The sequence below is a fragment of the Danio aesculapii genome, chromosome 20 (assembly GCF_903798145.1).
Source record: "Danio aesculapii chromosome 20, fDanAes4.1, whole genome shotgun sequence".
NCBI lineage: Eukaryota > Metazoa > Chordata > Actinopteri > Cypriniformes > Danionidae > Danio > Danio aesculapii.
Window position 1 is genome coordinate 22,428,749 of NC_079454.1, and position 16,674 is coordinate 22,445,422.

Genomic DNA, 16,674 nt, shown 5'->3' on the forward strand with positions numbered 1-16,674 from the left:
CACTTGTAAGGCAACACAAACAAACAAGACTGACCTCTCCTCCCTCCTCCCCTCTCTCTCTCTTTCTCTCTTAGCGATCTGCAAGCAGGGCTGTAATCTGATTCACGGAGGCTGTGCGGTGCCTGGAGAATGCAAGTAAGTGTCTGAGCATCATTTCATGGTCGGTTGGCCCAGCTAATCTAGCTCCTTAATTTCAGCAGGGCCATATGTGCTCATGCTGATAAGGTCTTTTCATTTGTTTACCTTGCCATTAATTAATTAGCGCAGTGAGGACATTGTTTGCGCAAGCTGTTTTTGTTTATCATGCTTTTTTTTAAAATCATGCTGTAGCATTAAAAAGTTGGGATTTGATTGTCATTTGATTAGATTAAATACTTTAAGGGGTAACACTTTATTTTGATGGTCCATTTGAGTATTAGTAGATTGTCTGCTTAACATCTGCTGATACTGCTCCTTCAATAGACATTTAATTGACTATAAGAAACTTTGCAAGTGCATGTCAACTTACACCAACCCTAACCCCAACCTAACAGTCTACTTATAATCTAATGAGAATTAGTTGGCATGTAGGTCCAATGTAACTTAAATTCAACAAACGGACCATCAAAGTGTCACCCTTTAAGGCGTCACTAGCACTTTTGCTCATGCTCAAAATAATTATTAATAATAAATAGCTCACCAAAAACAAAACAAAACAAAAAAACTTTCTGAAAAACACTTAATAGCCTCCATGTTGCCTTAAATGTAAAAATAAAGACTTTTCGGACACTTTACAATAAGGTTGCATTAATATTAGTTAATGCATTTACTAACATGAACTAAGACTGAAGAATGCTGATCATTTACTAATTCAAAATTAAAATTCAGGTTCTTGCAAGTTAACATTATTAATTTACTGTGATTTTTAAAATAAACTAGCGATAAACAACTTTATTTCCATTAACTGGCATTAACAAAGATAATTAAATACTGTAATAATAGTATAGTTTATTGATTGTTCATGTTAGTAAATACATTAACATTAACAATACAGTATTATTAATACTGTATGCTCTGTATACGTTTCAATGTCAATTCACCAAAACTTCTGACAGAACTGTTGAAGTTTGATATTGGATGTCACAACATGTTTGCTGCAGTCACATCATTGTAAAGAGCTTTTTGCGGATGGCCATACACAATAGATACACTATATAGTAAATACACATTACAACATATTTACTGTGCTCTATATACACTCACCGGCCACTTTATTAGGTACACCTGTCCCTAGGTACACTTTATTAGGTACACCTGTCTACCTGACCGAGATATGCAGAAGAGCATCTCTGAACGCACAGCACGTTGAACCTTTGAAGAGCAGCAAAAGACCACACCGGGTGCCTCTCCTGTCAGCTAAGAACAGGAAACTGAGGCTACAATTCACACAGGCTGACCAAAATTATACAATAGAAGATTGGAAAAACATTGCCTGGTCTGATGAGTCTCCATTTCAACATTTGGATAGTAGGGTCAGATTTTGGCATCAACAACATGAATGCATGGATCCATCCTGCCTTGTATCAACGGTTCAGGCTGTTGGTGGTGGTGTAATGATTTGAGATATTTTATTGGCACACTATGGGCCCATTAGTACCAATTGAGCATTGTGTCAACGTCACAGCCTGCCTGTGTATTGTTGCTGATCATGTCCGTCTCTTTATGACCACAGTGTACCCATCTTCTGATGGCTACGTCCAGAAGGATAATGTGCCATGTCATAAAGCGTGAATCATCTCAGACTGGTTTCTTGAACATGACAATGAGTTCACTGTACTCAATTGGCCTCCACCGTCACCATACTCAATCCAATAGAACACGTTTGGGATGTGGTGGAACAGGAGATTCACATCATGGATGTGCAGCCAACAAATCTGCAGCAGCTGCGTGATGCCATCATGGCAATATGCACCAAGATCTCTGAAGAATATTTCCAGTACCTTGTTGAATCTATGTCACGAAGGACTAAGGCAGTTCTGAAGGCAAAAGTGAGTCTAACCCGGTACTAGTAAGGTGTACCTAATAAAGTGGCCAGTGAGTGTATGTGCTTTGATCAACATTTATATGCTGGCTAAATAATGGTTAAATTAAATCAGTTCATCCTATAAAGTTATCATATCTCTTCAGAAGTAAACTGCTCAGCGTACATGGATTACTTTAAAGATCTCTTTATGAAACATTTTGGAAAAACAATCTTTCAGTGGAAGGACAAATCTCAGGTTTCGTTAAAATGAATTTGTGTTTTGAAGATGGTAAAATGGTAAGATGGTTTAATATTGCATATCTTTAATAGTTTTTGTCCCTTTTAACAGTTTGAAAACCCTTCACACTTTGTCATATTATACTACAGTACGTCTAACAGCAGTTACATCAAGTGATCATATACGCTTTCAAAAAAAATTACTTTAAATTTATATCTGTAGACCTTTGATGTGCCTTATTTAAAGGACCTAATGTTGATTATATTGAACTCACAATAAGACAAAAAAAAAACATTTTGGTTACTTCAAGAAAGCCCAAATCAATGTCCCATCATGCCTTGTGTTTTGGATGCGGAATAGTGGTATTTTGCTCTTGCTGTCACAGGAAACTCTGATGCTTCCTGTGTTGGAGCTCAGCATGAAATCCACCTTACCATTCCACATCACATTCTCTTCCTGTAGCTTGGCTCTGCCCTCTTCCTTTGCCAAAGGAAAAGCTTCCAGTCTTTGGCATGAAGAAAGCCATTTTTCCTCATGCCACCTTCAACCCTACTAAGTCTAAGATTAGGAAAATAGCGATGATGACATGCTGTAATCTATTGACAACAAATAGAGGCATCCGTTTTCCAGCCTTCACCACTGCTGAGAACAGATACCTACCCTCGTTCTTCTCCAATTCTTTACCTGCTGTGAGACCTGGGTGGTTAAAAAGGACATGGGTATTTTCTGCCTCAGGCATTTAGAAAGGCCAAGAGTGGTGCCTCAAGGGACAGTGGACTAAAAACATGCCTAAGGACATCATGTACTCAAGCCTCTGGATGGCCTGTAAGAAAGAGCTCCTGGCTAGGAAACCGAGGCCAATATGTTATTTCAGAGTTGAAGTATTTGGGAAACTCTGTAAGCCTCATTCCCCAGCAGGATGTGGTGACTCGCTTCCCTGCCGTCACTAGCTTGATAGTCCTGGGAAGGAAGGAGGTGGAGACTAGAGGACTGGGTTTGTCTGCGTTTAATCACAGTTAACCGGTAGATGCATTAGTGGGCTGTGAAATCATTGAGTTATTCTAAAAAATTTTTTTAATTTTTACTTTATTTTATCCTCATGAAAACAGATTTACATTTTAAAAGGAATTGTAATTTTACAATTCCTATCCTGGCTTCATATTGTATGTGTTTAGTATGCTAGGAATATGCTAATTAGTTATTATGTCTAGTTAATCACACCAGGTCAGACCTGCTTCTTTTTCTCTTGCTTAACTGAAGTAGTACAAGTGACAATGTTGAATTAACTGTTGATTGCTACTGTATGTCAATCATTACAATTTTGAGGATGATTTGGTAAATGAATTCATTCAGAATGGATTATACCATAGAAAGTGTGCTGTTCTTATAATCCCTGCAAAGCTGTCATTCATCTTAGGTTATTGGGAACTCACAAAATTACATTATAATACTGTAAAGCATACAATTAAACAGCTGTAATGCTTTATTTAGTGCTCTGCATTGCACCATGAATTTCTCACAGCGTCTGAACTTTATTTGTAAGTGTGTAGCGTGCTGAATAGAACTCCAGCTTCTTGAGTGCTGAGGGAATTAATAACGGGAACATAACACCTCTTATTTGCTATTGCCTTTAGAGAGACCTACTAATATATCTCTGATTGGTTAGATTGTTTAACACTACAAAAATATTTTTGTAGACATTAATTAATGAATCATATGAAAGTCTAGCCAAGCAAGATGACTGGATTTTTTTTTTTTTTTTTACATGTTTTGTAACTGTAGAAAATAAGGATGGGACCAGTGCGTTGACATATAGTGCAACTGTGCTGCAGACGTCCCAAGTTTGAATCTTGACTCGAGGACCTATCTTAATCCCATCCCCCTCTCCAGAAATTTTGTTACTATGGGATAATAAAACGAATGTATTATTTACTATTTGAAAATCTGTAACATTAACTTGGTCACCAGAATCATGTCTTGCCCAATCACAAAGCTGCTTTTGGTCTCCTTACCTGTGCACTGCCGTAGAGGCAGCATTAGCATTAGTCATAATGCTTGAGCTAATCATTTCAATCCTGCCTTCAATAGCCCTTGCCCTTTCTCCCTCCAAATTCACTTTGTCAAAATGCACTGTCCTATCTAATTAAAGGCAAAAATAAGATTTTTTTTAAAAAAAAGGAAACAAGGCTAGATTAAGTCACGTGGGCCACAGCCGTATCACCTCCAGGCTAAGACCGGTTACTCACTGAAGCTAAACAGGGCTGAGCCTGGTCAGTACCTGGATGGGAGACCACATGGGAACACTAGGTTGCTGTTGGAAGTGGTGTTAGTGAGGCCAGCAGGGGGTGCTAAACATGTGGTCTGTGTGAGTCCTGATGCCCCAGTATAGTGAAGGGAACACTACTGTCAGTGGACACCGTCTTTCGGATGAGAGGTTAATGTGAGATTTTGACTCTCTGTGGCCATTAAAAATCCAATGGCATTTCTCGTAAAGAGTAGGGGTGTAACCCCGGTGTCCTGGCCAAATTCCCTCAATCGGCCCTTACCCATCATGGTCTCACAATGGTCCCATCCACCGAATTGGCTCTATCACTGTCTCTCCAATCCACTTATAGTGGTGTGTGGTGAGCGCACTGGCGCCGTTGACCTGCGGCTGCCTTCGCATCATCCAAGTGGATGCTGCACACTGGTGGTGGTGTGGAGAGACCCCCCTCATGATTGTGAAGCGCTTTGGGTGTATGGACATACACGATAAATGCGCTGTATAAATACCCATTACTTACTTGCACATCTTTGGTACACTACATGTTTAAATACATTAGTTAGCACCATTGCTGGACATTTTCTCCTCATAACTGCATTGTTTTTAAACATAATAAAATGATCAGATAGGCATGTAAACAAAGTCCATTATACTTCGGTTGACATTTAAAAAAACAAAAGAACAAAATAAACAAAGAACAAATACTTCATGGAGCCACTGCATGCCTATGCTGTGAATCAAACGTGAACCAAAAAGATTTATGATTTAAGTTTAAGGTGTTTTTTGGTGGTTGTAGTGGACATGTCCTGACACATAAAAGTAGATGCAATGCAACTTTCTGTTTGGAGTGAGTTAGTGAGCGAGCTTATGTTTGGCAGCGCTCAGCAGAGCTGAACGCCCCCGTGCACAGGCAGGGTTCAGACTCTCCCCACACACTCTGCTGCCTACATGCTCTTTCATACAATACTAGTAAGGTTGTTACTGGGCAGTGTGAGGCTGTGTGCACTCTGGTGTAAGTAATCCAGCCTCTGGCCTGCCCCTTGGGCACAGATATAGGAGGCTATTTCAGAGACCTCATTGGAGATGTTATAAGTGGATTTGGATCAAGGCCTCCATGCAGAGAATGTGCCAGGTGTGTATGCAGTGGCCAAATCCACTTCGCCCACCTCCTCGAAGCCTTATGTAGTTAGTAAACATCATTGCTTTTTGCCTTAAATGCTTGTGGAGTTGTTGTAAGCTAATGTTAGTCCAGTGGTATTGTGGTAGTGTTATTTTGAAATGTATTGTTCATAGTTATTTCATAGTTTCATAATACCAAACGCACACATGCTGCTAATAAATAAAATGTTCGTATATTAAAGGTTAGACATACTTTTCTTATTGGTAGAAGCACTGTACGTTTCGTGGTATTTCTAATTGAACCCATTACTGTCTCCCTCATTGCGCTGAGGTCGAGATATGCAGACAGCGTCTCTCTGCTTGGCAGCTGGAGTTAGGCCATACCTCTTCTGCAGGAGAGCTGTCTTAAAATAGCCTGCTCAGAAATGACAAGACAGCTGGGTGAGGGGTGTGGTGGGGGATGGCGAGAGCGCACCACTGGCCTTGGAATAGCGGAGTGTTGCTGTAAACCAATGATTAGTTAACCCCTCTGCAGCGTTTCCTTCTGCGACTCAACCGTCCGAAGGGGGGAGTATGCATCTGTGCATGATCGCGAAAGTGTTCTTAACCTTTGTCGCCCGGAATGTTGCCTTGTCCTAAAATTAGGTGTCAACGCAGAGATGTGCAGCTCTATGTTTATTCCTGTCTGTCATTAAGATGTCACAGTTGTACAACTCTTTAAGCATTAACACGGTCATGTGGTTTTCAGGTGCAACTACGGCTGGCAGGGGCAGTTCTGTGATGAGTGTCTCCCGTATCCCGGTTGTTTGCACGGAACCTGTGTTATGCCCTGGCAGTGCACTTGTGAGAAGAACTGGGGCGGTCTCCTGTGTGATAAAGGTAAGGGTCCTGAACGCAGCCGACACACTGATGCTCAAAATGTGACCTAGTTAGTTTTGAAAAATTGAGGTCAACCTGGAATTGACCCATAAAATGGTCAGCAGTAGATCAGAATGATTTGGTTAAGCCTGTGAACATGCAGCCGTGGAGGTGCCAAGGCAGCGAATTCATATCATGGTGTTAAATAGAATTACAGCATCTTACACTGAGCTGGTTTGTTGGCTGCGATGTCAGCACAGGCTGCGCATCATGTGACAACGCGCACACACAAACACGTACTCTGGATATTGTGGTTGTGATTGGAGTGGCGCTCGGATATCTGATCCGTCGGTCAGCGTATGTCCTGGAAGGTGCTTAGGAATGAGAAGCAGCTGAGAGGTGCCTACAGTTCTGTTTATTTATTTACTAGCTTTTATGTGCTCGGCCTTGCCTTACAAGGCCTGCTGGGAGCCCAGCTATTGTTTTGCCAACTGTTTTCATCTAAAGAGTAAATGTAGGGCTAAAAAAACTCCACAAATACAGCGTTAGTGCTATTTCCCTCATTGCCTATGAAAGTGAAGACATTCATTGTGTTTTGTGTCCCTTCAGATCTGAACTACTGCGGCACGCATCATCCTTGTGTCAATGGTGGAACCTGCATGAACTCTGAACCGGATGAATATAACTGTGCCTGTCCTGAAGGCTACTCCGGCAAGAACTGTGAGATAGGTAAGAGATGGATGGGTGGATGGATAAATGAAGGGTTTGGTGGATTGATGGACTACTGAAGGGATGCAATATTGGGTGAATGGAAATTGATGGATGCATCTGTATGTAGAGATTCGAGTATTGATGAGTGGACAGATTGAGCCATTTAAAATATGGAATGAATGGGCAAGTAAATGAGTTTAAGACATGGAGTGATGAAAGGATAAATAGATGAATGAATTAATACATGAATCCATAGATGCATAAATAGAGGAAGTCGTCAATGAATAGATTAATAGAAAAATAAATTACAAAGGGGAGGGCGGGGGGGTGAGAGGGGGGGTTAAAGATATGGATGGGCAGATGAGTTATCTATTTATTTAGCCAGGAAGAGTCCCAATGAGAATTCAGTCTACAGAACAATCTGCACATGATCTACACACCAAAATACTCATAGAAAACCATTAAAGGGCACCTATTTTACCCCTTTTTCAAGATTTAAGATGAGTCTTTTGTGTCTCCAGAATATGTCTGTAAAGTTTCAGCTCAAAACACCCATCAGATTATTTATTAGACTTTTCAGAATATTGGGAGTTTCTCCTATAAACAAAATGTAGCTGTTTTTGTTGCCTGTGCCTTTAATGTTGGTTCTCCCCTCCCATCGTTCCCACGTGACTGTCAGAGTGTGCCTCAATTTCTGCCTCGGCTGCGTCAGATAAACAGCACAGTGACAGACATGAAGGAAGCAGATCTCAAGTAACGTTTGTGAGAAATACTACAGTAAGAACTTTCCCAATGAGTATTTGATGTATTTGTTGTGGAGTTAATTCAAGCCTTTCTGCAACGATGAGTCACACACAATGTCGTTACAAAGTTCATGCACATACACACACACACACACAGTGTACGTTTAACTTTGCACAGCAAACGTGACAGGATACACTCTAATATCCACTGCTGTATGGATATCCATTATGTTAAACCTGATTTAACGTCCACGAACCGGGATTGAAGCAGCATCTTTTATAATTGTACTGGCACGCAGCTGTGCTGATAAAGACAATAAAATCGCTGTAATTCATTACAAACATGCACTGTTTTAAAAACGTTTTAAACTTGTAAAACTCATTCTTGATCACATTTGATGATGATTGATGATCACAGAGAGCTGAACAGATCTTTTAATCCCAGTTGCTTTGTGCATGTCCTGTCTTGTTGATATAATTATACGTGTTATTACGGAGATATGTTAATACGCGTCTGTCAATCAATTTGGTGGGCGGAAAAAACAATTTCCTATGTCACGTTGCAGTCGGCCTCAAAATGGGAGGGATTTGGATCCTATTTTAACATTAGGAAATTTAAAAAAATTACTGTGTTTATATCACCGCAATATGACTGTGGGCACACTATACCTACACACAGTTCTGTCCAAACAGCTCTCAATTTTTTTTTTTTTTATCATAGGTGCCCTTTAATATACATAATATCAAGTAAAAGGTCTTTTGATACAGATTTCAGACAATATTTAAAAGTATGCATAGATTTCAGTAGTTAAAATGATGAATGGATGAATGAAGATGCATAATAGGGTTAAAGAAGGGAGATATGTGTGGATAGATGAGTAGTAGGAGTGGATTATTGAACAGGTGATTTGAACAATGAACAATAGATTAATAATAGATGGCAGAAGTGATGAAAGGATGAGTGGATGAATAACTAACTTAGTAAAGGAACAGATGGAAGCTTCAATAAATAGGTGAAAGAAGGGGCAGATTGATGGATAAATGGGTGAAAAAAAGGAAAATATCATCAATGACAAATCAATAGGGATGTCTCGATCAGGTTTTTTTGTCTTTGAGTCCGAGTCATTTGATTTTGAGTATTTAGTGATACTGAAACCCGATCTGATACTTGTAAAAAGAATAAAGAATATATATATATATATATATATATATATATATATATATATATATATATATATATATATATATATATATATATATATATATATATATATATATAGATATATAGATATATATATAGATAGATAGATAGATAGATAGAAATATATATATATATATATAGAAATATATATATATATATATATATATATATATATATATATATATATATATATATATATATATATATATATATATATATATATATATATAGATAGCTGTGCCAATTGTTGTAGCTTTCAATGAAAGTTGTCAACAGTAAATATACTGTATCACACACATCATTGCATTTCTTGCAGCTGAACATGCGTGCGTATCAAACCCATGTGCAAACGGAGGCACGTGTCACGAAGTCCCGACCGGATTCGAGTGCCACTGTCCACCAGGCTGGGAGGGTCCCACTTGCGCTAAAGGTATGTAAAGCTTTTGTGCACCTTCCTCTCAGACTTCTTCTGTGTGTCAATCTGTTCAGTCTGGAGACCTAGTTATAGACTTAGACTAGAGCACAGATGCCCGTCCCCTCCCCACATGTGTCCAGCTGCTGTTGCCCGAGAGCTGCTTGGCTGCTCGTCATGCTGGGATGTGTCAGGTACATGTCAGGGGAAGCCAGTCCTGGATCTTGGCAGCACAGCAGGGTCCCTTCACGGGGCTGATGAGTTTGAGCTGTTACGGGTCCCGGATTAGAGCCTGGTGATACCCATCACTGAGACAGGGGGGGGATTTGCATAATCTGTCTTCGCTTTGAACTAGCATTTGGCTTCACAAATTGAGAACGCAGTGTGGCATGGGCTACCCTTCTTCTTCCACCCCTCCCGTTTGACAAAGCATCCCACTTTAGCTCAAATTTGATCGTTTGCGAATCCTTTTCTCACCTCCAGGATGCCCAGTGTTTTAATTTTTGGTATTTCTCACACTCTCTCTACATCCTACCTCCTCGGTTTCTTCCACCACACATATGGGGCTGTGTTTCCATTGTCATAGCAACAGTAGGGTCCCCTGCTGGAATTTGGACATTCGCTTCAGCCCCCCCCCCTCCCTTCCTCCACGATTTCGCCCATAAAGGTTTTCCCCCATCTCTTCTCTCTTCACTTGCCTGTCTGACCCTTTTACACACCCCGCTCCACCCCATTCACAACAATATATGTATAAGACTATAGGGAGAAGAAAGGAGGGAGGAATTTCTCTTGTTTTTGTTTCCTCCTATTTTCCTCCAAATTACAAAAGGCTGCTGCTCAGTTCTTTGTGCCTTTGTGGCCGTATTAAAACTGTAACGATTTGTGTTCTAATAGCAGCTAATCTGGCGACCTGGATTATATCAAACTCTAATCGCGTTACTGTCTTGCATAAAGAAAAGCCTATGCTTTCACTGATGAAAACACTGACACTATTACCAGCTCTTACTCTATAGCCATATAATTGTTCTGCCAATTTACAGTAGGTTATTGTTGTTTTATTTTTTTCATTAGATGGAAACTACATGATAGCTCTGCGTACAATTCAGCAAAGCTCTTTTCTGTTATTTGATTAGAAGTAAAAAGAAAATTGGAGAACATTTGAGTTTAAAAACTTCCAGACGGCGTCCACTCTGCTTTTGTCAAAATGTAGATGAAGTAAACATGTCCTGCACTTCTTCCTCTTAAGAGCAAAATAAATACAGCAAAGAGAAAACGGAAATGAAGAAAGCATCTGATTATCCCAATTAGGTATGGGACGATAACCGGTTTCAAGGTTGGGAAACGCTAAGGTATTAAAACCGCAAAAAATATTTTGTCATACCTTTTCTAAGATATATGTAAAGGTGTTTTTGATGTGTTGTAAGGATATCTGTGTTTTTAAAGCTAATGAAAATAGTAGAAGTCAATGGTTTATTTTAATTATGTAGCCTGACATGTTCACTGTTCCAAAATATTATAAATGTTTTCTAAAATGTAATGTATTGTGTTAAATGGGGAAAAAAGTGTTTTTTTAAATAAGAAATTTAAAAAGAAATAATTTTACTGCAGAGTAAACACAAAACTGTGAATCCGTGATGTTTTTATTCAAGGTTATCATACAGTCTGAAACTTATACCGGCCCAATAAGATATATTTGCACTAGCTCTGCAATTGACCATCATCACTTTGTGGCTTTGTGAGACTATAATCCAAGTTTGCTGCTCTGGTGAACATGAAAGGAATTTGATGCATTTATTTATTTATTTTTTAGTAGTCAACTTTAGATATCTCTTAAATAGTTAATGATTATCTGTATTTATTTACTATTTTGGAATATATAAACAATAAAGTAGGCATTAAGGTTAGGGTTTATTGTATTTTTCTCAAAATAACCCTTTAACTGCCCCACCAAAAAAAAAGATTTTGGATTGCATTTAATAAAAAAAACGTAAATCCTAATGTCGCTAGTTAACACACTCAGTGCATTATTGTTTTTTTCAACAAATCTAATAATTTCTAAAATATCAACCTCTACCAAATGGTTGATATGTCAGTTTATCCGGAAATAATACATATATTATGACAAATATGAGAATATGAAGTGTAAGACTAATTTATTTAAAAACATAATCAATAGAAAACATTTTTTGCCCCTCCTTCTCCTCTAAGTGTAACACATGTGAATTTTCAGATACTACTCTAAGGCTTGTTCTTGTGAGCTCGCCCCTGATCTAGCAATCGCTGTTTTTGGTTGGTCTGACTCACTTTGTGGGTTCCATCATCAAATAAAAAAAGCTGTCTAATATGGAATGGTGATAGCTAAAAAAAAATGTTGTCTATGGAAAAAGACTTTATAACCACTTTTTAAATCCTGGCTTTCAGAATTTTCATTCACTTTACATTTAGAGAGACTCAGACACAATCTTTCTGATAACATTGCTTGCTTCGAAACCCTTTTTTAATTATTTATCAAATACCAAGGATGACAGTTTAAAGTAGGGCTGGGCGATTAATTGAAATGTAATCAAATTCAGAACCTATAATCAATCTAATTTTTTCAGGTAATTTTTTTTCAAGTACTTTCGCTACCGCGTGAGGAGTCACATGACCCTGCTCTGTTTACACTTCTGCGTCAAGTGCAGCATCTGGTCTAGCGCAGCCTTCGTGACTGATACCGATGCTGACCTTTCAAAACAAACTACACATTACGACGATGCGTAGCACAAGCTCTGTGACTGGTCAGCTTGGTATTGTTGATGAGGGTGGGCGGCGCAGAGAGGGCAAAAAATTAATATATATAAAAGAATCGCTCATTAATCGTAATTGAGGTAAAATTTTTAATTAATCGAGATTTTGATTTTAGGCCAAATCGGCCAGCCCTAGTTTAAAGTTATAACCTTGTTATTGTCTGCAAGATCACCATATTGCCTGTGCCCACTGGCCTAGAAATATATGTGTAACAATGTTAACCTATGTATAAAACTGGAGGAGCTGATGTAATATTGGTCTTTTGTCCTTTTTTTTTGTTTTGTTTGCCTTTTTTTTCTGTCTTTATAATTGTTAATTGTTCATTCATATTCAGAAAAATAATCAAAATAAAACATTTTTGAATACTAAATCTTCTTTATTTTTTGAAGTATGCCATAAAATGCCATAAAATATGCCATATGCCATAAAATATTTTTTTTATACAGTAAAACCAATATCAAATGTTGTAGTGCAACAGGATTATGTTTGATTATATTGTAAACCAACAATGCTGTGTGTGTAAACCATTATTTAAAACACTCTTTCTTTAAATGACTTTACACTCATTATTTAAAACAGTCAAGCAGGCAGTTAAAGGGTTAATGCAGCCTTTGTGAGCGTAAAAGACATTAAACACATAAAAAATCTTATTTGATATTCACCTTTTCAACTCTTCACAAGCTGTATTTTATTTATGCTGCAATAAATAAATATACAATAACGCAGACAATTATAATGTATCGCCCTACTCCTCTATAATTTTTATTCAATGCAGCAACACTGATCTTTTCTCTAGTATTATATCTGGCGAGTGTGTGTCTTTGTTGGGTAGTGGGCGGTGAAATAACCCGCACACCCATGCTGGGTGTAAAATTGCCCAGTTTGAATGTTAATATGGATGAAACCGAAAACATCCCATAATATTATGCCATCTAAATCCTGTAATAGCTTTTTTCATGTGAGAGGCCTCTCGGGCTGTTATTTTAAAGCACATATTAAGCATATTCTGCAGAACGTAACATGATTTTGTGTTGATGTTGCAGACATGGATGAATGTGCCTCCAGCCCGTGTGCGCAAGGCGGAACATGTATCGACCTGGAAAATGGCTTTGAGTGTGTCTGTCCTCCGCAGTGGGTTGGAAAGACCTGTCAGATCGGTAAGATTGAGATCCACCGTTATTCCTGGATCTTTTGAAGTTCTTAATGTGCATATTGTTCATTGCACCATCCATTCATGCCATATTGTACATTTTTTGCATTGCCATTGGTTGGAAAATACGATCCATTATGCATCAAAATGGTTGTAGGAGAGGGTCTCCTACAACCATTTGAAATGGTCCAGGGCTGGGAGATATCTGAAAAAATTATCACAGTAAAATGGTTTGAATCGGTCAATGTCGATAATTATCACAATAAATGTCAAATCATTATTTCTTTTTATACAGATTTACGCTCCGAGTGAAAGCAGGCAGTTAATTGTGAAAACATGTCAAACATTAAAAAAACATTTTACAGATCTGAACTGCAGAATTTATAATAGGGCAGTGCGATTAATCGAAAGATTGTGCAGCCCTATATTAAATCATGAAAAAGATTTTTGTTCCCTGACTCTGAAGACATTATGCAAATACACAAATACTTTAGATTAATAACAACAATTAATATACATTGCTGCTTTAAAACATTTAATACATTTCTACATTAATAACACTTTATTTCCCCAATCCTGCCTCAAAACCAGTACTACAAAAAAATTCAATTCAATTTTATTTAAAAAGCACTTTAAAACAACACAGTTGACCAAAGTGCTGACAACAGAGAGAAAACAAACTTTAAAATACAAATAAATAAACTGTAATAAAATGTCAACATCTCACACTGTGCTAAAAGCCAAATTGAACAAGTGGGTTTTAAGAAGAGATTTAAAAACAGTAAAGGAAGAGGCTTGTCTAATATACAACGGCAACTCATTCCACAATTTTGGTGCAGCCACAGCAAAAGCCAGATCCCCTCTGAGCTTTCGACTGGTTCTGGGCACACTCAGAAGGAGCTGGTCGGCTGACCTGAGCGAACGAGAAGGTGTGTAAGGACAGAGAAGCTCAGAGAGGTAAAGGGGTGCAGTACCATTTAGACACTTAAAAACAAATAAGAGTAATTTAAAATGGATCCTGAAATGCACGGGCAGCCAGTGAAGAGAAGAAAAAATCGGGGTGATGTGCTCGTGTTTGCGCGTGCCAGTTAAAAGACGCGCAGCTGCATTCTGAACAAGTTGCAGTCGAGAAATAGAAGACTGACTCACCCCAAAATAAAGGGCATTGCAGTAGTCCAAGTGGGAGGTTATAAAAGCATGGATTACTTTAAAAGTGCTTGTGTAATAAAACATGCTTAATTTTGGTCAATTGTCTTAAGTAAAAGAACCTAGAGCGAACAACAGACCAAATCTGGCTTTCAAAAAAAATCCATGTTAACCTTTTCCTAAACAAGTGTTAAATCCCCTGTGGGAATTTCTTTGATGTGACTTATTTAGAATGTATAGTTTTAATGACGACATGTCAGGTTTATCACATGACACTACAGCCCTGATGATTTATGAATCGTTTTTATTTATTTTGTCCATTTTCTGCTAGGATTGACAAATGTCTTGATTATATTGTGAACTATTTAATCATCTGTTTTTAAAATATATATATATTTTGTAAAAGTATATGTGTTTATTTGATCTCCCAGCCCTAATCTAAACTGCATGAACTTTGACAAGCTTAAAGATTTGAAACGAGTGATTTGATCAGTCGGTCACACTTTATTTTACCGTACAATTATCTCTATTTACAGACCATTAATGAAAACTTTTGAACTCAAGCTACTAATTTGCTGTTTTTTTATAAATTAGTAAGTTAATATTTAAGGATGTTAGGGCTGTGACGATGCTGGAATTCGATACCAATTGATACTGAAATTTTAAAAACAGCCATTTCTCGCTAACATTTGAGCGCTGCTGAGCACATTCTTAAACGGCGTTTTTTTTTTATTTATTTTTTATTTTTTTGTGCCGTTTGAAAGCAGCGATTCATCAGTGGATCACACATGTCAGCTGATCGACATGACTTTGAAACGCTCCAGTGTCCCTGTATCTATGGTTACACTCAGTAAACAGCTGTGAGTTCGGTGAACTGATGACCTTCACGGCCAATCACAGTCATTTCTGTTGAGCATGTGAACACGATGGCCAATCAGCAGTGTTTAAGAACGTGCTCAAATGTTTACGGGAAATGGACATTTTTAAAATTTCAGGATTGATTGGTACTGAATTCCAGTGACAACCCTAATGGATGTAGAATAAGATCATATTTGAGTACTATTATACATCCTATATCTTAACAATAAGCAAGTAGTAGGACAGCAGTTAATTGTGGGAATTGGTACTTAAACTAAAGTGTTACCGATTAGTCTGCATGAGGATTTGATAACAGTGGCAATCTGATCCTTGTTGACTGTAAGTTGGCCATATAGGCCTGGATCTAAGACTAAATTAGATGGTCCGACGCTGGCGCCACAGGATTTTCCATCATCCCTCTGCTCACAATGGTGTGTAGGTCTTGTCAGGGGAAGTGATGAATGTGAAAGGAAGTGGATTGTGACCTGTAAACAAGTGTGGGGTGGGAACAGGAGTCGGGCTGCTCATCTTACGCTTCGAACCTTAGCCTGCAGCTTGGGTTTCGCTCACCAGAGCCGGGCCTGAGCGCAGTGGAGAGTCGTGTTTCCTGGAGGACAGGTGCGCAGGGGAGCGGAGCACACCTCACTAGGGGCCCCTGATGAATTTTTAAACCACTAATAAGCGGCAGTTTTATTTTCAAGTCAAAGTGTCGAAGCCCCCTGAACGGACTGGTCACCCGTGTAGGCTAATAGAAAAGAAATGAACAGAAGATTTTCTGTTTGTCTATAGATTTTTTTTTTAATTAATTTATTTTTATTTATTTATTTATTTATTTTTTTGATTGTGCCTAAAGGGTTTTACAATTATACTAACATAATGAATTATTGTTCATCATTTCATATTATCATTTAATACGTTTTCTTAAAAGAAGGTATATTTAAAGTGGATGATTCCATTTATTTACTTAAAATAAAACCAAAAAATGTGCTCACTCGCTCAGGTGCGATATTATTAGTCAAATTACACCAGAGTTACCGACCGCTCCTGCGCTTTATTCGGAAATTTATTCCTGCACCGCAAGAAATCTGGTCGGGTTCTGCGGCACAGCAGCAGAAATGCAGACCTCTAGTTTGGATTTACCACGTCTTCCTTCTCATTCGGTCGAAACGCGAAATACTGCCAAACT

At 38.3% G+C, this 16,674-nt stretch overlaps 1 protein-coding gene across 2 annotated transcripts in view; it reads left to right on the forward strand.

Moving 5' to 3' along the window:
• Positions 1 to 16,674, forward strand: part of jag2b (jagged canonical Notch ligand 2b) — an 86,999-nt gene that overhangs the window by 38,393 nt on the left and 31,932 nt on the right. For both annotated transcript variants that reach the window (XM_056480860.1, XM_056480861.1), the window contains exons 5-9: positions 75 to 135; positions 6,371 to 6,501; positions 7,090 to 7,209; positions 9,452 to 9,565; positions 13,378 to 13,491. In XM_056480860.1, coding sequence (XP_056336835.1) covers positions 75 to 135; positions 6,371 to 6,501; positions 7,090 to 7,209; positions 9,452 to 9,565; positions 13,378 to 13,491 — 540 coding nt within the window. The remainder of the gene's footprint in view (positions 1 to 74; positions 136 to 6,370; positions 6,502 to 7,089; positions 7,210 to 9,451; positions 9,566 to 13,377; positions 13,492 to 16,674) is intronic.